Source organism: Diabrotica undecimpunctata, chromosome 9 (assembly GCF_040954645.1).
Source record: "Diabrotica undecimpunctata isolate CICGRU chromosome 9, icDiaUnde3, whole genome shotgun sequence".
Lineage (NCBI taxonomy): Eukaryota > Metazoa > Arthropoda > Insecta > Coleoptera > Chrysomelidae > Diabrotica > Diabrotica undecimpunctata.
The window spans coordinates 134,536,828-134,559,060 of NC_092811.1; the positions used below are offsets into that span (position 1 = coordinate 134,536,828).

Genomic DNA, 22,233 nt, shown 5'->3' on the forward strand with positions numbered 1-22,233 from the left:
ACCCTGTACAATAGTTGGGACCAGACGTAAAATTCAACAAACCTCAGTCTCAGCGCAGTATTCAGATTTTTGTCATAGAACAATTGCTTGAATTTTAAGAACGCTGCCCTTGCCATTTCTATTCGTACCCTGATCTCTTGGTCTGGATATAATTCTGTGTTGATGTGAAATCAGCTCTCAGATATTTATATTTTGTCACTCTCTCTATTTGCTGTCCACCAAGGGTTAGTTGTTCATTATTTATTGGACTCCTTAATACTATCATAAATTTGGTCTTATCTGTGTTGATGTTAAGTCCCATTTGAATGCATTCACTATTTATTACATCTAGTAAAGTTTGTAGTTCTTCTATACTCTCGGCCATAATTACCATGCCATCTGCCAATCTCATGGTGTTTACGATTTCTCCACTAATTCTTATTCCCTCTTTTCTTTCCCATAAGGCTTTTCTGAATATGACCTGTGAGTACACGTTGAAAAGCGTCGGAGACGCATCCTTGCCTGGTGACCCCTCTCGCAATCGATATGTATTAGATCAATGGATGGAATATTTTAACTGGGTATTTAATGTGGAGGAAAAATAAGAAAACCTGGAATACCAAAGGAATGAGGTAAGCGAAATAGACAAGAGAAGACCGAAACCACTAAAGATTCTTGAAGTTAAAGATGCATTTAAAAAAACTAGTCAGAACAAATTACACGGAATAGATGATCTCAGAGAGGAACTGTATAAAATAGGTGATCACGAGACTATAATGGCACTAGAGCAGCTCATAAAAGAAATATGATACAAAAATTCCTCCTTAGTGATTGAAATATTGAAATAATTTGCATTATATACAAAAAAGGAGAAATTTTTAAATGTTTTAATCATAAAAGGATTACGCTCCTAAATGCAGCATACAAAATACTCTTCACTATGCTATGCCACCATTTGTAGAACAACTAATAGGAAAATACCAGGCTGGTTTCAGAGGTGGTAAATCGATAATTCATCAAATTGAAATCCTGAGACACATTTTACAAAAAACACTAGGATATGGCATATATACTCACCACATAAGGCAGCTGACAACTCTGTAAATAGAAGAGAAATGTTCAAGGCAATGAAAGACCAATAATACGTAATGAAAAAGTTGAATGTAGAGTACGAATCAAGGAGAACTGGAAACCGGGAACTTCTTGAGGATAGGAATCATACATAGTTGTAAAGGATATGATATGAGGAAGAAATATTACCAATGTGACACCAATTAATGCTAAAATGAGGGTTACTAGATTAAGATGATTTTTATTCCTTCATTCAAAAAAGTAAAACAAGAAGATTTTTCTGTTGCATAGATGATCTGAAACGATTAAAAAGAAACGTCATATAAGCTCATTTTAGATCTTGATGTTCTTATTGTGCACATCTCTTAAATACAAATTCTTGCAGCAATTTCTTTTATAAACTATTTTCTAATCATAGAAATTTAACACGTGTTTTTGCAGATAATACATAATACTGAATTGCTCGTATAGTTAAGCACCTGCGGATTGAAAAGTAATAAAAGTGTTTTTGTATGAGATGTTGATCACCACTGTCTTGCTCAGTCAGTCGTAATTTATTTTACATAATTGCGTGGTAGACCATTAATCAATCCAAGTGTTAGAAAGATTATTGGTGATTTGGTTACCACTCCTTCAAAAGATTATATTTGCAAGAGAAGACGAATTTATTGAAAAGATAATAAAATATTTGTTAAGTAAAAGTCGATGCAATAGTGTATTCACGTGAAAACAACGTATTCCTATATAAAATACAAAAGTTCAACCAACGTGAGCTTGTAACTATCACAATATCATGCAAATTTATCGTAAAATAACGCTCGTACGTTTACAAATGCTGATGATTAAAGACCGCAGTGTATTTATGAAAAAATCATCGATTTCACGTAAAAATCTTATACAGGGTTTTGAAGGTTGTAAAAGGTATAGAGCTGTCGACAAATTCTTGAAGTCGTACAGCTAATTTTGCTTTGTTTTTTTTTTTAACAAATACACAACCTGTGTTCATTGATTATAAAACGTTTTTATGCATTTTAGGCAAAAATGGATCAAATAAAAGTTAGATCTTAGAAAGTTCTTTAATTTGCGATGTTCTAAATTGAAATACTTAAACAATTGACCGAGATAATTATAAAAAACACTTATTTTCGTAGTAATTTATAGAGGTTAATAACTTTATCTTTGAATAATGATATGTTAAGGCGCGTTTTCACGGGTCGATCTAGGTTGAACGATTTGGATCGTTCGACCATAATTCGATCTGTGTGGAAAGCAAAAAGGTTTACACGATAGGCGACAAATGTTGAATTAATTGTGGTATAAAACGGCATCACTTGAAATTATTATTGTAGGTGTGCAATTAATTTGTTGCGCAATTTGTATGTTGTTGTAATATTTTTTATTTTATTTTTCAAGTAATTTTCAGACATATTCGGTTTATTCATATGTTGTAGAATTGCTTTCAATGCTGCTCGCCCCGCTTGTAGATTGCTATAAAGCTCAGTTTGTGGATTCCATAATACATCATAGTTTTATTAAGCATCCAAAAATCTTGCCATGTCTGCATCTGACCATTTTCACTCATTTTTTCCCAAAATTACAGCTTATCGCACTAAAAACAACAACTGCATACACGTTAGAAGTACTCTACGCGGCTTTCTGCACGTTGTGTTTTCGTTCGACGAGATGTTTACACATTCAATTTCAGTCGTTCGTCATCGATTCGGCGACAATCGCCCATCAAAAGTAGACAGTCTTTCTACTTCCGTCGAATCGACTCACTCCGCCGAACGGCCAAGTCGATTTATGGTTTACATACTCAATTTGCTTTCGATTTCATAATCGACCTAAATCGTTCAATCCAGATCGACCCGTGAAAACGCGCCTTTAAGGCGCGTTTTCACGGGTCGATCTAGGTTGAACGATTTGGATCGTTCGACCATAATTCGATCTGTGTGGAAAGCAAAAAGGTTTACACGATAGGCGATAAATGTTGAATTAATTGTGGTATGAAACGGCATCACTTGAAATTATTAATGTAGGTGTGCCATTAATTTGTTGCGCAATTTGTATGTTGTAATATTTTTTATTTTATTTTTCAAGTAATTTTCAGACATATTCGGTTTATTCATATGTTGTAGAATTACTTGCAATGCTGCTCGCCTCGCTTGTAGATTGCTATAAAGCTCAGTTTGTGGATTCTTTAATACATCATAGTTTTATTAAGCATCCAAAAATCTTGCCATGTCTGCATCTGACCATTTCACTCATTTTTTCCCAAAATTACAGCTTGTCGCACTAAAAACAACAACTGTTCGTCATCGATTCGGCGACAATCGCCCATCAAAAGTAGACAGTCTTTCTACTTCCGTCGAATCGACTCACTCCGCCGAACGGCCAAGTCGATTTATGGTTTACATATTCAATTTGCTTTCGATTTCATAATCGACCTAAATCGTTCAATCCAGATCGACCCGTGAAAACGCGCCTTTAGGTAACTACTTATTATTGTTTATGTCTTATCGCTGTGAAAAAGATTAATATTAATTAGGATTTAGTATTATTTGTCTATTCCTCACTTGTAAATTAATTTAAGTTGGTTAGGGCCCTTGCTACTGTACACATACAATCATAAGCATAGCCTGCCATCACTTTAACGAGTTATACCTTTTTACTCTTTCTCGGTATATGCCATCTATAAAACGGTTCATAAAATTTAGATCTTCGTTCTGACCAAACAACTATTAAAACTAATCCAAAAAATAATAGAACAAAACAGAATTCCTCAAGAATAAAGATCAAGCATCTTCATACCCCTCTTCAAAAAGGGAGACAAATCGGACCCGGGAAATTACAGAGGAAATAATTTATTAAACACAACACTAAAATTAACAACCAAAGTGATAACAAATAAACGGAATGAAATTATAACACTAGCAGAAGAACAACAAGGTTTCAGGTCGGGAAGATCATGCACCGACGCTGTATTTATAATGAGATAAGTGCAAGAGAAATCATTAGAATACAACAAACCAGCATATCTATATTTCGTGGACCTTAAGAAGGCATTTGACCGGGTCAAATTAAAGAAGAACTAACCGACCATATTGAAGCTGGCAATGGGATAAGACAGGGAGATTCCCTGAGTCGTCTATTGTTCAACCTGATTATGGATGAAATAATAAAAAATGTAAGTACTAAACAAGGATACCAAATGGGAGAAAAACAACTTAAAATGATCTGCTATGCAAAAGACGCAATACTACTCTCTTAAAATGAACACGATTTACAACGTATGCTGCACCAATTTAATATAACTGCCAGAAAATTTATCACGTTAATTTCCCCAAAAAAGACAAAATGCATGGTTATAATACCAATTTTACTAAGATGTAAATTGGAGCTGGAAGGTCAGCTAATAGAACAAATGATGGCGTTTACATATCTAGGCATCACATTATCTACCTACGGAAAGAAATGAAATGCAGAATTTACAAAACAGTCATCAGACCAATAATGACATACGCGGCAGAAACACGACTTGGCACAGAGAGGACAAAAAGGATGTTAGAAACAGCAGAGATGAAAACACTTAGAAAAATTGATGGCAAGACACTATGGGACTGAGCTAGTAGTACAGATATACGTCGTAGATGCAAGGTGGAGAACATCAAGAACTGGGTAAGAAATAAAAGAGTAGAATGGAACGATTATATAAGCCGAATGACAACAAACAGAGTAGTAAAGACGGCAAGAGACGGTTCCCAATAGGAAGACGATCAGTAGAAAGACTATGAAAACAATGGAACGACAACTTACTGTCTACATAAAAAGAAGAAGAAGAGAAGAGAAGAGTTTATAATCTGTTCAATTTTAAGCTCTTAGTGTTTATGAACAATGAAAATATGATTTTATTATTACCAAATTGCCATCTTGGTTCCTATTGGTTACAAAATGGTCTTTTTTTAAAATTGTGTTTTTTCACCATCTTTTCAGAACCATTTTTCTCTAGAATATATAAGAAACGTTTTATACTTAATGAACAAGCTGTGTATTTAGAATAAAAGAAAACCGCCTTCCAAAAAAACTTTTGAATGAAAAAATACAGGTAAAGAGACTTAATGAGAGGCCGAGAAAGCGATGGGAAGATGCTGTGGATAAAGACGCAAGAAATTTCTTTGGCGGTTGATCATATAGGAGAATGCCTATAGACCTTAACGAATGGAGAAGTTTGCCGAGGGAGGGCCAGGGCTCGAATTTAACTTTAGAGGATGGCTGGGAAAAAAAGATTCAATAACAATTAAAAATACGGAAGTCATGACAATATGTAAATATTATTTTTAAAGTCTGCTCGATACTGGAAAAAATAATCAGAAAAGTATATCGTAGATGATAAACGATGAACTGGAAGTTAAACAAGACCGAAACGTACGATGAATTGGAAGAAAATGAAAACAACTACTATAGAGTTTTAGAAAGTGACTCTGAAATAGTGTAGTTTATAAATTTGTAATTTCTAATAGTATTTTGTATTTGAATTGTTGTAACTTTCAATTCTAGGCCTTAAGACCTGTTTTGTTTAAACAAAGAAAAAACAATTTATGATTAATAAGTTAAATAATTACTTAATAAACCATTTATTTCTTTAATTTAAGTTAATTTAACGACCCCTTCGATTAACTATCTTAAATTCTAAAGAAAATCTGTCTCAAGTCGTGATTGAGTATTCAAATCAAGACGATAAGAAACAAAAGCTTAAATATACTTAATTCATATTAAGGAGAGAAATTTGTTTAACTTTACCACACGTTGTCATTAGCGATAATGAAACTTTCTTAAAACAAGTCGTGACCTTTTATAGACGATCCGAAGATCGTTTTTCTTGATGCTTTTAGATTTTCACAGTCTGATTGGTGTGTCTGCCGAAAATTGCGCTGAATCATAATATTTGAAGGAATGGGAATATGGGAACAATTAATTAATACTAAAAATTTACTATTATTAATATACCAACGTTGATGCATAACTTGTTTTATTTAACAAAAAGAACTGTTTTTAACTACAACTAGAAATAGAAACATAAATGGAAATATGTTTTATTCATCATTTCTATTCATTATTGTCACTGAAAATTGTACAATTTTATGGAGACACCTTACACAAAGTCATATAATAACAATAACAATTACAATTTACTGAAATTACATAAATGGTCAATATCACAAAATAAAAGATAAAATAAACAATATATTGCAAAATTTAAATAACTTGCAAATTGCATAATAAAACGTTACAAACTAATAAGTTTAAGTTTCTACATATGATTCCCAAATATAGATAAAAATACTTTGATTACTTCTACATTAAGATATTGTAATTTCTTAGTTATTCATTAAGAAACTCTTCTACTGAATAGTATGGTCTTCCAGATAGCTAGGCTTTTGTCATTTTACTGAACTTGGTGAAAGATGTTGCTGATTTAAGTTGTAACGGGAGATAGTTGCATAGATTTTTTGCGTAATATAATATAGATTTCTTTACTTACTCAGTGGACGGAATCGGTAAATAAACATCAAAGGTTGAATTTCTGGTAAAGTAGTCATGCTTAGATCTTGCTGGAAACATGTAGGTATTTACGAATCAAGCAAAGTTTCCCGTAATTTTTTAAGCAGCTTCTGCAATGGGTTGTTCTTTTAAGGCCAAACAGATACCCTATTGCTCTTTTTTGTAATTTAAAAATAACGTCATAGATGAGATACTAAGGCTCATAATGCAAGGCAAAATAAGGGTAAAAGATCCATAAGAAGACGAAGAATTTCCTGGCTAAGAAACCTAAGAGAGTGTTATAGTTGCAGCTCAGTAGATCTTTTCAGAGCAGCCGCCAGTAAGGTACGGATAGCTGTGATGATAGCCAACCTCCGATAGGAGAAGGAACTACATGAAGAAGAAGAAGAATAGGAAGAAGAAAATAAAGTTGCAAAAGACAATGGGCTGAAAATATTGAAAGAATATTTATAAAACCAAAAGTCAGAAACTGCAACAAGAGTCTTTATTTTCTTTTAATACTGATATTAGACATATATTAAAATTGGCTGCATGACGTACAAATTTGTCACATAAAATTGTATATCGTAATATAATTATCTACTTATTTTTTATTCGGTAAAATTAAATTCAAACACTCAACTTATAATTGAAACATAATTTATTTAAAACACTTAAATAATTATTTATCAGTGAAATAACTTTCATTAAAAAACCTGTGAAACGATAATTTGTGTTTTATCAATCGAATCTTTTATTTTAATGAATAGTCGTGGTTTTTGGGACTCACAGTTTATTTGGTAAATGTGTATATGCATATGTAAGGGATGTATTATTTTTAGTTATGTTTTAAAAAATATTTTAATAATAGTAGTGGTAAAGATGTTGGTGTAAACTGTATCGTAAGTTATTATCTATAACAGTGATATTATATTAGTCAACAAAATTCTGAACGGGAGTGATCCATCAATGCTTTATTATATGTAATGACATGCTCTAAGCCTTTCATCCTTTAATCTATATTTAATTAGATTAGGTGGATCCCATTATTTGCCAAAACTTTTGGACTTTTATCTTAAACTGTTACAGAAAATATTTCAGTGTTCTTAACGTGTATGTTGACACATAAAAACAAACATATAAATTTTCATAACTAAATTATTTTAAATGTGACACTATTATGTCAAATTATTCGTCAAAGTTAATAAAGTTTTAGTGCATTTTCAATTTCAGTGCATTTGTTTATATTTGTCTGTACCTCTTCGTCATTTTTTGCTGAATTATTTAAATTTGTTTCCATTATATTATTATTTCCAATTGAGTTCCTCAATCTGAGATGAAAGTTTTACTCCAAACTTACGCATTGTTCCAATATTTCATAACTTCTGTCACTATATTCACCTTAAAGATTACGATCATATCAATCCTTAGCTATGCTCTTCACCAATTTAATTGGTTGATGTTAACAAAATAAGGATGCAGATATCTAAAATGACTTGTTCGATATTTTCTGTAATTTTTTCTTTAAAATAGTCATTTGCTGGTACTAATGCCATTTTAAAACCTGTCAAATCAAATGACCACTCAAAAACTTCAAACAGTTTATCTTTTATAGAGCTGTGCTCCTGTGCCTATAAACTTTTGAAAAACTTATTAATAGAATGTCTAGCAGAATCTCATAGAAACTACCTGTGTAGTACACTAGTTTTAGATCCAGATACTAGTACTAGCAAGACACCTATATAAAAGCTGGTATTCCGAATTGCCTCAAAATATCTGCGGCGTTTGTAAGCCTTGCAGTAGTTTATGATACAGTGTGTACATAAGGATTCATATACAAGTTCTTACAAACAATTCTTTGTAAAATAACTACTTTATTAATCAATCAGATGCTATAAGAACAGAACAAATAGCACAAAATGTGCTGATTTTGTCTTAATAATAAAATATCGTACAGAAAATTGAGCATTATTTTCCAAAATAAAACTTTTCAGTATCTGGTCCCAACCATTCTTTTCTTCGACTACTCTCCTCCAGATATCTATCCTCAAGATATAGCATCGGTGCTCACCACTTCGTCTAACCACCTCTTCCTTGATTTTCCCACTGGTTGATACTCCACCATAGTTCCACTAAGCTTTTTGCTATGTGTTCTGTTTTTATCCTATATTATGTAATCCTCTTATTCTTCTTCTTCTTCTTCTTTTTATATAGACATGACTCTGTCTGTTTTTCAATGTGCCTCCAGTAAGTTGTCGTTTTCGTGGTCTTCCTACTGATCGTCTTCCTATTTACGAACCGTCTCTTGCCGTCTTTACTAATCTATTTGTTGTCATTCGGCTTATATGATCCAATTATGTAATCCTAACTAGGGTTATTCTGATGCACCACTCTCCAATATCTTCTCGTCGTATCAGAAATAGCTCCAACTTATATCCACAGAAATATTACCTACAGGATGCTAACGGATTAGATATGCAAGTATATAAAACTATTTTCTTTGCTACATTAGGCTGTGAAAAAGTAACGATCGATTTTTGAAAAATATTAGAGTAACTGATAAGAATATTGCTATTGTTACCGAGCAAGTCCAACGAGGGCACCGACCATCTCTAAATTTTATTGACAAATAACTGATCGTTGAACATATAAAGTCTTTTGGACCTACCGTATCCATTCATCCATTCAGAGCATGCTCCCAATCATCTATATTTACCATCGAATATTTCAATTGGAATGATGTACAATGACTACAAAATAAAGAATACTGATTGTCAGGATAGTTATAAGCTTTGTCGTCAGAAACTTGAAAAACAACTCAACATATCGTTTGCAAAACTTTACTGTGAAGAATGTTGAAGCCAATCATATTAATCCAACTGATAATTATTTAGTGTGTGAAAGCTATGTATTTTACAGAGATAAATATGGTACTGCCAGGAAAGAGTATAAAAAAGAAGCGGAATCGCAACTAAAATCATCAGATCTTATAGTTTCAGCAAATCTGCAGAAAGTGACATTGCTTCAAAGAGCAATTTTGTTTAAAGAAGTCATTTTTACTATTCGCATACGAAAGTTTGGTTACTGTCAGAAAAGGTAGAAACGTCCGTTCTATAGTAATTCTGTGGCATGAAGAAATATCAGGAAAAAAAAGAAGATATGGCATTATTTTCAAAAACAAAACTTTTCAGTATTTGGCCCCAATCCTTCTTTAGATTAATCTCTTCCAGGTATCATCCTCAAGATATCTCTAGAAACGGTGCTCACCACTTCGTCTAACCACCTCTTCCTTGATTTTCCTACTGGTTAACGCTCCACCTTGGTTCCACTAAGCTTTTTGCCATGTGTTCATTCATTTTCATGTATAGTTTGTAGTTTGTAGGATTTTGAAATTGGACATAGACCTCACTTAACTGTTTCCATTCCTGTGTCTTTGTTGTTCTTGCCACTTCTTATTTTCTATTTTTTTAGCTTCTCGTGCCATATCTTAATGAATCTTCTTCTTTTTTCTATTCCATAGTCTTCATTTTATGATGTTTATCTATGTTTTCCATCTTCCTTTTTTTATGATTTTTCATTTCATCATTCAGCTTTCTATTCTTGGAATGCATTCTGCATAATTTTTACAATATAAACGAGAATGAAGTACAAATAATAGGATATGCGGACAATATAACCATAGTAGCAACAGATAAAAAGGCATTAAAGAAAAACTTCCAAGAAATAGAAAACAAAGCCAAACTGAGAGAGAATCATTTGGTCGTCTATTGAATGTTTACTGAATTGTCATAGATATGGTAGATAAAAGTTTAATATCTGTAGCACATGCATGCATTGGCTAACTCTTCTATGATTGCCTAGTGATGGATAGAGTCAAACACTTTTTCTTAGTCAACAAAAGCCATATGTATCGATAGATTGTATTTTGTCTTTTCGATAAGGATTTTGACTGTTACAAGGTGTTCAAAAGTGCTGTATCCCTTCTCAACGCGGAGTTTTTTTGATAAATATATTTGAGATCATTTTTGTAAATAATAATAAACTGAACATAGTAGGCTTATTAAAAGAAACGAAACGAGGTACGGCGTCAGGCAAGGACGGAATTGTCAAAGAAATGATCAAGGAATCAGAAATAATCTCAAAATTAATCAAATTTGTGCAATGCACTAAATAAATAAAATGTAATCTTTTGTAGCACATCTTCAAATAAAATATTTTTGTCATATTTCTTTTTCTCTTTTTCCAGGATCCCACAATCGAGCACCCAGCTCGAGCAGCGGAGCCGAAGTCGACAGCGACGACAACGAGAGCAGCGTGAGCTGCGATTCCTTAAATTGCGGAAAAATCTCACCCATCAACATACCTTCGACCAAATCGGCATTGCTTCCACCTTCTCTTCTTGAGGACATCCGCCAAAGGCTTCCAAAGACGCCGACAGTCGAGGAAAACCCGTACGAGAATAGCGATAGTAAAAACGACGAACTGGACAGTATTATCAGCACAGATATGTTTTACAAGTTCCATATTAACGAAAATGTGAATAGTTTAGTGCCTAAAATTGACAATGTGATAGAGAACGAAACTTTTGCTGGGTATAAAGATATTTTGGATGACGGCTGCACGACGATTAAGAGTGCCAAAGGGACAGTGCGTGGGGTTAAGAATCGGGTTAGGGCTGGTATCGCTACGTTTTTACAAATTAATTCTACTGGAAAAGTAAGTAATAATATTCATCTTCTTCTTGTTACTCATAACATGATTTAAAGGATTTGTTAAAGTTTGTAGTTTGAAAACTACTTCCGAAATGGAAATCCAAGTATTTTTCGAAAAAAACGTATTTTGGAGAGGTTTATTCAGTTAGTATACTTAAACCTAAAGCTGAGATTAATTACAAAAGTTAATATCTGACTTACCAGGCTTCTGGGTTAAAATGAGCCGATTTTCAGTACACCGAGATTTCGACATCCTCTCTGATATTTTCTTCAGGTCTCATCAATCTCCCGAGTCTCTTCACTATACTGTCCACAACTCACGGAACTACTACAGTAGTGAACAGTGCAGTGATGAGATCTGGAGGCTCAGAAGACTGAGAGACAATCGATGCGGTTTAATTCGAAAGTCTAATGAGTTTAATTTTAATTTTTGTTAGAATGTTAATCTTAGCTTTATAACATATATTAATTTGGGTTTTTACAAAAACCATTTTTTTGACTCACTTGCCAAATTTTAAGACGAAGAGATTGCTTAAGTGAAGGAAAAGGTTAGACAAAAGAAGTATAGAAAGACCCCCTACTCGTTGGACTGAGGATCTCAAGAAACTGTCAAGAAATTTGATGAAAAGTGCTCAAGATAGAGCACAATGGAGAAAAATGAGGTAGACCTATGTCCAGCAGTGAACGCAAAGGGCTGAGTGATGATGATAATGATTCACTAAATAAGGCAGAATTTTTTTTTCAGAAGTACAAATGAAACTTAATAAACCAAAATAAAAATGCAAATACAAATTTACAAAAATTGACGAGAGTGGAAGTGATAGCAGGGTTTCTAATGAACTATGTCTAACACCTTTGTCAATTTAAATTTGACTGACTTATTAAACGAGCAGAGTGAAGAAGTATTGAAAAATACTAAAAGGGATACTGTATTCAATTTTAGTCCTAAAGTTACTTGAAATATGTTATATATTTATTTATTAATGATTATAAAATCCTAAAAAATCCTATCTTACTTCGATAGGATCTTTTATTGTATCGTAATCATTTTTCTTTAGGACTGTTCTTTTCTGGTGTACATTTTCTTGAACAATTGATCATGATCACTCTCTTGCTCACTCTCTAGACAATGAAAGACATCGATTATTAAAGAAAAAATGAAATACACACACGCACAAGAACCAGTGACGTCAATATTCCAACAAGACATTGAGACCAAATTAAAATCAAATACAAGGGCTCCTTCTACTGAAAATATAAACATTAGCCATGAATCCATTACACAAACTATACCAGAAAGCCAAAAAAACATTGTCCAAAAATAAAGAAGCAGTGACCCTAAAACTCTAATCAAAAAGAAAAAATATAAAAGAGAATAATACAAATGTAAAGAAGCAACAAAAAAGATGAATCAAGAAATACACAAAGTAATCGGAAAAGACTTCTTCTTCTTTTTATATAGACATGACTCTGTCTGTTTTTCAATGTGCCTCCAGTAAGTTGTCGTTCCATCGTTTTCGTGGTCTTTCTACTGATCGTTTTCCTATTGGAGAACCGTCTCTTGCCGTCTTTACTACTCTATTTGTTGTCATTCGGCTTATATGATGGTTCAATTTTATTCTTCTATTTTTTACCCAGTTCTTGATGTTCTCCACCTTGCATCTATGTCGTATATCTGTACTTCTAGCTCTGTCCCCTAGTGCCTTATCATCAATTTTTCTAAGTGTTTTCATCTCTGCTATCCCTAACATCATTTTTGTCCTCTCTGTGTCAGGTCTTGTTTGTGCCGCGCATGTCATTGTTGGTCTGATTGTTTTGTAAATTCTGCCTTTCATTTCTATCCCGATATTTTTATTTCTCTATATTGTTTCATGCAGGCAGCCTGAGGCTCTGTTTTCTTTATTCACTTGATCTTCCACTTCAGTTTCGAGCTTTCAGTAGCTAGATAATCTGATGCCCAGATATTTAAACTCCATCACTTGTTCTATTATCTGACCTTCCAGCTCCAATTTACATCTTAGTAAATTTGCTGTTGTAACCATGCATTGTGTCTTTGTTGGGGAAATTAACATGTTAAATTTTCTGGCGGTTATATTAAATTGGTGCAGCATACGTTGTAAATCATCTTCACTTTGAGAGAGAGCGTAGAAAAGATTTCAGCAAATACAATAACGAAAAAACCCAACGAATGTTACAGGCAAATAACAGCTTAAAGATATTTCAAAGAAAATTAATATCTGAAAAGCGTCAAATACCTTGTCAAATTAAAAAACAAACTCAATTGGATCAAATAATAACCAATAGGACTGAGTTGTTAAAAACTGTGGAAGATTTCTATAAAAAACTCTACAATAGTAGACGGGATACCGAAGTAAAGATAAAAAAAGCAACTGGAAAAACCATATTAAATCAAAGTTCTGAAATCAGACAAACAATGAATAAGATGAAAAACAATAAATCACCAGGAGACGATGGACTAGTTATCAAATCCATCAAAAACGGGGGCAAGACTCTGTTCACAACAAAACAAAACTTTTTAATGTATGCTTACGAGAAAAGTCGATACCGTATAAACGGAATAAGGCTGTCACGATTCTAATACTTAAACAAGAAGATAAAACTAATGAGCATACAAAGTAGATAAAAGGATGGAAGATAGACACGCAACTTAACCTAATGGAGACCAAGAAACAAAGGAAGATCACCTACACGATGGCAAGACGATCTGTGAAAGATGACGAAAAAATTTGATCAATACTACACAAAACCGTGCAATCTGAATACAAACACGGAAGGCCTACGTCCTGCAGTAGACTTAAAACGGTCTGATGATGGTGATGATGACTCTCTTGCTTGTTGTTTCTTGTTAGAGATTACTCAATAATTACTTTAAGAATTTACTATATAAATAAACCTTTTTAATGTTTCTGTTTCAGAACTATAAGGAAAAAGAGTTAGGCAAAGTGGTGGTATACACAACTACGATGGGTATTCTCAGGGAAACCTACCAAGCCTGTATGAAAGTCAAACAAATCTTAAGGCTGCTTTTGGTTAAATTTGAAGAGAGAGACGTATTTATGAGCTCCGAATATCAGGCCGAGATCCAGGAGAGGATGAGGTGTGATCAGATCCTGGTCCCACAAGTGTTCGTCGATGGCGTTCATATGGGGGTAAGTGTATATTTTCACAAGAAAGTTCATCAATTGTTGAATAGAAACATGAAGGCTAAGAAAAATGTATCGAAAACTGTCAATTGTGTTTAAATCCTTAGGTTTTTAAAATATTTTTCTCGCTTTTTAGGATGCTGAAACGATTGAAAGGCTCAATGAAACTGGAGAGCTACGACGAATACTAAAACCATTTAAAGTAAGTTATTCAAATATTCAAAAAATAAATATTCAGAAGTATTTACTGTCTTTTTTAAGTATTTTTAATTTTATATATTGTTGGGCAACTTTAATCGACATATTTCTACCAATTCTACACTTTATTGATATGCCTAAAGCTTTTGAAATACTCTAGACTCCCCTAAATACTTTTTGATTCATCTGAAGTTATATATACTTACATTAAATGCTTTATATGCTTTTGAAGTATTTCAAGGCATCATTATAGCATTTGAGGCCAGCTTTAAGTCTTTGAGATGTGATAAATGTTCTCCAAAATTTATTACAAGTTTCTAAATTATCCCAGTCATTGGTGAGATCCTACAGAGCTACCTAAAACAATCTAAGCCGCTTAACACTCCTTTAAAAGCCTTTAAAGCATTCCACTCACTTCTGAAATCATCTAGACTTTTTTATAATATTCCGATCTCTCAATAAATCTTTCAGATATCTTTAATAACCTTTTGAGTTATTTAGGACATTCTTAAAACCTTTGTAGCTGCTCTGAAATCAACTTCATGATTTCTTAATAATACAGTTTATCAAGAAAGTCTTCTAGACTCTCCTGAAACATTTAATACTAAAAGTGCTTTAAGGGCTCCAAAAATATTTAACATTAGAATTGATACATCTTAGGCTAGCATGAAATCTTTCAGAATCCCCATAAATAATTCAAGAAAATAATGAAATATTTCTGGATTTTAGGATGTCCTATAAAGACTTCTAAAATATTTTAATTATATATAAAAATATTTGTTGTAGAAGTTTTCGTATAATTGTGTGTGAAAACCTGCAGAATTATAGTCCTCAAATGTAAACTTCTGTAAATTTTCGCTATTGACCGGCACCCAGACAATAGCTACATTCATTGCATTGGATACTATTGGTTCTTCTAAAATTTCCTGTTCGGAGACTTCAGAATGTTGGGCAATGACAGATTCTATAGCAGCATCAACATTTTCTCCGAAATTCGTATGTTCTTTTTCTTTACTAGTGGACGCTGATACATCTTGTCCCAATAGTTTGGTATTTCCGGCCAGACGTTTTCTTTTCTGATCACGATCGCCACACGATCCGATTCTTGAAAATTCTTGTGAGTTCTTCTCACAGAATTTCTTGCCAATATTTTTGTTGCTCTTTCTCATACGACTGCATTGTACCGTTCTAATCTAAGTACTCACAAGAAAACCACAAGCCATGTTGGGCCACGGCACCTTCGCTTGTTATATTTGCCGACCCGTTATCAACAGGAATAGATAAGTCAAGGCGTGATGCCACGTAGGACTCTCATAGGCATTTGGTGATAAAAATCTTGATGGTGGTCTCGAAACCCCAAGGTGGACTTACATTTTGAAAAATAAAATTTTAACCAAAATTCGCATTTTAGAGTGTTAGATTTTGATTTGAAAGTTAAACAAATGTAATGTATCGGCCACATACCCAAGGGAAACAACCCCACCCCCCAAACGCAATCGTTAATCAGTTAGCCGGTATGTAACAAGTCAACATAGCAAGAAAATAAAAGAAACAAAATAAGGGGTAGTTAGCCTAGAAAAGAATAATTAAAATTAATTACATAATCTTTTCATACTCCAAATTAATAAGAATAAATTCGACACAGTTTAACGTATACATTTCAAATTAAACAAAGAATAACAATTTGACCTAGTTTTGACACAAGCCTGAATGTTTAAAAAATTACGACACTTTAGACCTTCGTTGGAAAAAAATACAAGGTACGAATTGTTAAACAGTGATAAGAATTGAGCTGAGTAAGAAGTTTTACATGGCGTAGATGGATAATCAGCGAAAACGTAGAAAAACTCAGGGTACGCGTTAGGAGACATAAAAACAAGAAAGTCGGCGGAAAGATAGTCAGTCGGTCAGTCAGCGCGGGGGCGACCTAGAGTGTCACTCGGCCAGCATTACGGTCAATTATCGTGATATCGTGTCCGACCGAAGGTAGAGAATCGAAAATACGAATTTTCGTCTCGCTTAGTACCGCCATAACGTACAGTGAATTCCAGCGTTCATCCAGACTGTTCCTGAGTTTGGATTACAAGGAGTATTCGTTAGCTAAAGTCTAAGTACGCTAAGGTAACGAACAATATATACTAACCATTGAGAGAAACAATTAATAGGGTTGTCCGCCTTGTAAACTCCCTTAGTAAAATCTCTTCTCGTCTCCCTTCGCAAACTTTGATAACCACTACTAGCTTTCTTGTACATGTTGTGTAGTAATTGTAAATTTACGATTTGTTAAATACATAGTAAGTTGAAAGTGGCTTGATTTTTTTTACCGTTAAATAAAGACAAGAAGAGAACACGTTTTTGCTTTGTACATCTTCCTGGCTTCTAACGCAAGCCCATAACCTCTGACTCTTTACAGGGCCTGCATCGGAGTATCCTTCAGCCCCTAAGTCAAATTGTTATTCTTTGTTTAATTTGAAATGTATACGTTAAACTGTGTCGACTTTATTCTTATTAATTTGGAGTATGAAAAGATTATTTAATTAATTTTAATTATTATTTTCTAGGCTAACTACCCCTTATTTTGTTTCTTTTATTTTCTTGCTATGTTGACTTGTTACATGCCGGCTAACTGATTAACGATTGCGTCTGGGGGGTGGGTTGTTTCCCTTGGGTATGTGGCTGATACATTACACAAAGTAATAGAATTATGTAACAATAAAACACTGAAAACTTTGTTTTCAAAACTTCCACAAATTTTTATTTTAAATTCTTATCACTACAGCTGTTTCGGCTGATTGCCTTTCTCAAGTGATCTGTTTTTGGCATGGATTTACACTTTATAGTCTCTAATGAAATAAGTTGAGGAGGGGAGAACTGTTTGTCTCAAGCTGGTCATTCAGAATTATATCTGTGTTTTTAATTTGTTGATTTCCATAGATTCTAACAAAGATAGCTTAAGGCCTTTATTTTGAATGTGTAGAATTTTAAATTCGTCATCAAAAGAATGATTATGATCTAGAAGGTGAAGTGCGTATGTAGAATCTGTTTTTCTATTATTGAAAGCCCTTTATGTTCTGCTATTCGTTTATTAAAATTTCTACCTGTTTGACCAATGTAAGTTTTTGGGCAGTCGCCACATTTAAGTTTGTACACACCACTGTGTAAGTGTTTTTTATGTTGGCTCTTATTGTTTTTAATATATTTGCCTAGGCTGTTATTTGTTCTGAAAGCTGGTGTTATTCCTTTCTTTTTTATGTGTTTGGCTATTTTTGTTGATATTTTGCCTGTATATGTAATCGAGCAGAAGGTACTGGGTTTTTTCTTCTGCTCGATTACATATACAGGCAAAATATCAACAAAAATAGCCAAACACATAAAAAAGAAAGGAATAACACCAGCTTTCAGAACAAATAACAACCTAGGCAAATATATTAAAAACAATAAGAGCCAACATAAAAAACACTTACACAGTGGTGTGTACAAACTTAAATGTGGCGACTGCCCAAAAACTTACATTGGTCAAACAGGTAGAAATTTTAATAAACGAATAGCAGAACATAAAAGGGCTTTCAATAATAGAAAAACAGATTCTACATACGCACTTCACCTTCTAGATCATAATCATTCTTTTGATGACGAATTTATAATTATACACATTCAAAATAAAGGCCTTAAGCTATCTTTGTTAGAATCTATGGAAATCAACAAATTAAAAAACACAGATATAATTCTGAATGACCAGCTTGAGACAAACAGTTCTCCCCTCCTCAACTTATTTCATTAGAGACTATAAAGTGTAAACCCATGCCAAAAACAGATTACTTGAGAAAGGCAATCAGCCGAAAATGCTGTAGTGATAAGAATTTAAAATAAAAATTTGTGGAAGTTTTGAAAACAAAGTTTTCAGTGTTTTATTGTTACATAAAATGAATTTCCATCAAGTAACGGTCGAATCCATCAATTATGTAATAGAATTACTTTTTAAAAAAGTGATCAGCCAATTAAGACATTAAAATATTCAATATGGTGGCATTTAAACTCTTAAAAAGCACACTTTCGGATTACTATCATGTACTGTATTACCCTTATCAAATTCTTTTATAAACTCAATTTTTTTGTTTCAGAGCTTCGATGTCTGCACTACTTGCAAAGTTTGCGGCGGCTATAGACTATTACCTTGTCAAATATGCAAAGGTAGCAAAAAATCCGTCCACCGAAATCATTTTACGGCGGAATTCGTAGCACTTAAATGTATGAATTGTGACGAGGTGGGATTAGTCAAGTGTAGATCATGTTCATAATAAAAAAAAAATTCTAGTGTTTTTAATATTCGCAGCTCAATTTATTTTTGTACAGTACTTTAGTGGTAGAAATAAACTAATTGCATTTTTTGTCTGATTTATTACCAGTAATATTTTATCCACCTCTTTCTTAACACCATTTTTATTGAAGATGGTGACAAAAATGGGTAAGTTAAAAATATAATGTATTATGTAAAAAATTATATACAAGGTTCTTAGTAAAAGAAAATTTTGGGAAAAATACACAAATTGAAAAATTCTAGAAAACTTAACAATTATTTAAATTTCGCGCGGTAAACAATTTCGCGTTTGACAGTTACTACGATTCAACTGTCGTTCCGGATGCGCTAGTGCTCTTCACTTGTTTGGTCTGTAATTAAGCCTTTTATTTTATTTCTATTTTAGTTTAATATCAAGACATATTTTTTAATGTAGCTTGATAATTATATCTTCCTAAGAAAATTTCTGAACGCCCCATGAATATTTGACAGTGAACAAATTTTTCATTCATTTCCTTTATAACTCCATGTACTGCCATTTATCATTTTTTTTGTAGTTGGCGTGCGCGAACTTTTGAATTTACAATGCCAATTCCAATATTGACTAATATGAAACTGACTGGGAGAGCTTCAAAATAAACCTTGAACACAAAATTAATCTTTCTGTGCCATTGAGAAACACGAGGCAACTTGATGACGAATTAGAAGTTTTTATAAACAGGTAGGTAGATAGGATGGGAAAATACTTCCATAATAACTTCTAGAACAAAAGGAAACAACTATCCAAAAGATATCAGAGAACTCATAGTAAAAAAAAGGAAGTTAAGAAAAAAATGGCAGCAATACAGAGCTCCACGAGACAAAACCAGTCTAAATTATGCTACACAAAAACTAAAAAGGGAGATACAGAATATAAAAAATTCAACAATTGATTTCTTTCTAAGTAATTTAACAGCCGATCAGAACACATATTATTCGTTATGGAAGGCAACAAAAGGAATGAAGAGACCAATTATTCATTCTCCTCCTATCAAGTTGGAAAACGACAACTGGGCTTGAAGGAACGAACGGAAAGCAGAAAGATTTCCTGATCATTTAGAAAGCACGTTCAAACCCAACGACAATAATGGTGAAGAACTGAGATGGGAAGAACCATCCAAACCGAAGAAAGAATAACGTTGACATCATTTAGAGAAGTATCAATAGAGATAAAAGAGAATATATATCCTAAAAAAGCTCCAGGATATGATCTCATAACAGGAGAACTATTAAAAAATCTACCAAGAAAAGCTATAGTCAAGCTGACACACCTAATAAATGCTGCTTTTAGATTGTGATATGTTTTCAGATTCTGGAAAGTAGCCGAAGTCATAATGATCGCTATACCAGGTAAACCTCCTAATAAAGTGACATCTTATCGACCAATATCACTCCTTCCGGTGATGTCAAAACTATTTAAAAAACTTCTATTGAAGTGATTAAAACCAATAATAAAAAGAAAAATCTTATACCAAATCATCAATTTGTTTTTAGAAATAAACATTCCACTATAAATTAAGTTCACAGTATACCAAATATAATAAAAAAACATTAGAAGAAAAGAAAGTCTACAATCTTCTTGGACGTAGCACAGGCATTTGATAAAGTCTGGCATGAGGGTTTAAACTATAAACTAAGAACGTTCATGCTTAAATAGTATTCAGCAATCTTAGAATCATATATTGCGAATAGATATTTCAGAGTAAAACAAGAAGAAGTGTACACCGATTTAAGGGAGATCAAAGCTAGCGTACCATAAGGGAGTGTATTAGGTCCGATCCTGTACCTATTGTATACGTCTGACATTCCAGAGCTAGAACAAAACACTGTTGCCACCTTCGCGGATGTGGCGAATAAAATTAAATGAGACTAAATCTGCACACATTAACTTTACAAATAAAAAATTTCCCAATTAGAATAAATGATACCCAAGTTCCTTATGGAACATCAGCAAAATACTTGGGCATCACCCTAGATACGAGGCTGCGCTTTAAAGTCCATGTCAAAAAGAAAAGAGAGAAGCTTGATATTAGATATAAGAAATTGTATTGGTTGATTGGAAAAATTCAACATTATCCATTCATAATAAATTATCCATTTGTAAGCAAGTACTCAGGCCAGTATGGCTATATGGGTGCCAACTCTGGGGCCGAACCAAAGCTAATAATCTACATATTATCCAGAGATTTTAAAACAAATTACTGAGGAACATTGTTCATGCTCCTTGGTATAATCGTAACAGCAACCTTCACCAGGACCTGGGTATGGAAACTATGACCGAAGTAATCAAGAGAACAGTAGCAAGTAATGAGCAGAGGCTGCATAGTCATATGAATATCGAGGCAATCCAGCTTCTTGACAACACTGAACTAAAGAGAAGACTCATAAGGACAAAACCATTTGAGTTAGTGTAAATGTGTAATAGTTTGATGTCAAAAGCAGAGTATAGTGCTGTGGTGTTATTGCATGTTAGTAGTAGTGCATTAGTTGATAGATAAAATAAGAGTAAGGCACTTAGATTTAAGTATTTGCTGTTTATTAAGTTAGATCAGAAAATCATTGATAATTGGTCATTTGTGACCAGATAACAGTATACAAACACCGTAAAGGTATTATACAAAAACAAATAATGCCAAGTAGAAGATGACTTGACTTAGGTTGTAGAAGTCAAACAACTGTGCAACGAGATACTTCACGTGCTGACTGTACTGGTGAGCAAGAGACACAGAAAATGAGAATAGTCGTATTAGCATGCCAGAATTGCGTCCTAGAGTGACAGAAAATGAAGTGGATACGATGAAAATGGAACTAGTTCGTGCACATCTAACACAACAACTACGAGAACAACAAAATGTCAACTATCCCACAGAGTTTTTAAATTCATTGGAATTGCTTTACAATTTTTAATTAAAGGTAAGGATCAGTTCTGATTATGCTGCCTAACTCGACTGTGCAAGAGAACGAGACTGACTGTGATGTCAGTCTCGTTGGAGGAGCAGAAAAGCTGATGAATAATGTCAGTGAGGCAACGATCATCAAGGAAATATACAAAGGAGAGGAAGGATGATTCCGAAGAACTTATAATTTGATTTTAAGCATGTGAAATTTCCCGTGTATTTGGCTTTTGCAATGACGATAAACAAATCACAAGGCCAATCGTTGGAAATTTGAGGAATTAACTTATTTCGGCATGAACAATGATACGTCAGGTTTGCGGACGTCGAACAACCGC

At 33.4% G+C, this 22,233-nt stretch overlaps 1 protein-coding gene across 2 annotated transcripts in view; it reads left to right on the forward strand.

Moving 5' to 3' along the window:
* Nucleotides 1–19,053, forward strand: part of LOC140451531 (glutaredoxin domain-containing cysteine-rich protein CG12206-like) — an 84,090-nt gene extending 65,037 nt beyond the window's left edge. For both annotated transcript variants that reach the window (XM_072545389.1, XM_072545390.1), the window contains exons 3-6: nt 10,838–11,307; nt 14,240–14,473; nt 14,604–14,669; nt 18,787–19,053. In XM_072545389.1, coding sequence (XP_072401490.1) covers nt 10,838–11,307; nt 14,240–14,473; nt 14,604–14,669; nt 18,787–18,963 — 947 coding nt within the window. In that variant the 3' untranslated portion in view covers nt 18,964–19,053. The remainder of the gene's footprint in view (nt 1–10,837; nt 11,308–14,239; nt 14,474–14,603; nt 14,670–18,786) is intronic.
* The last annotated feature ends 3,180 nt before the right edge of the window (nt 19,054–22,233 follow it).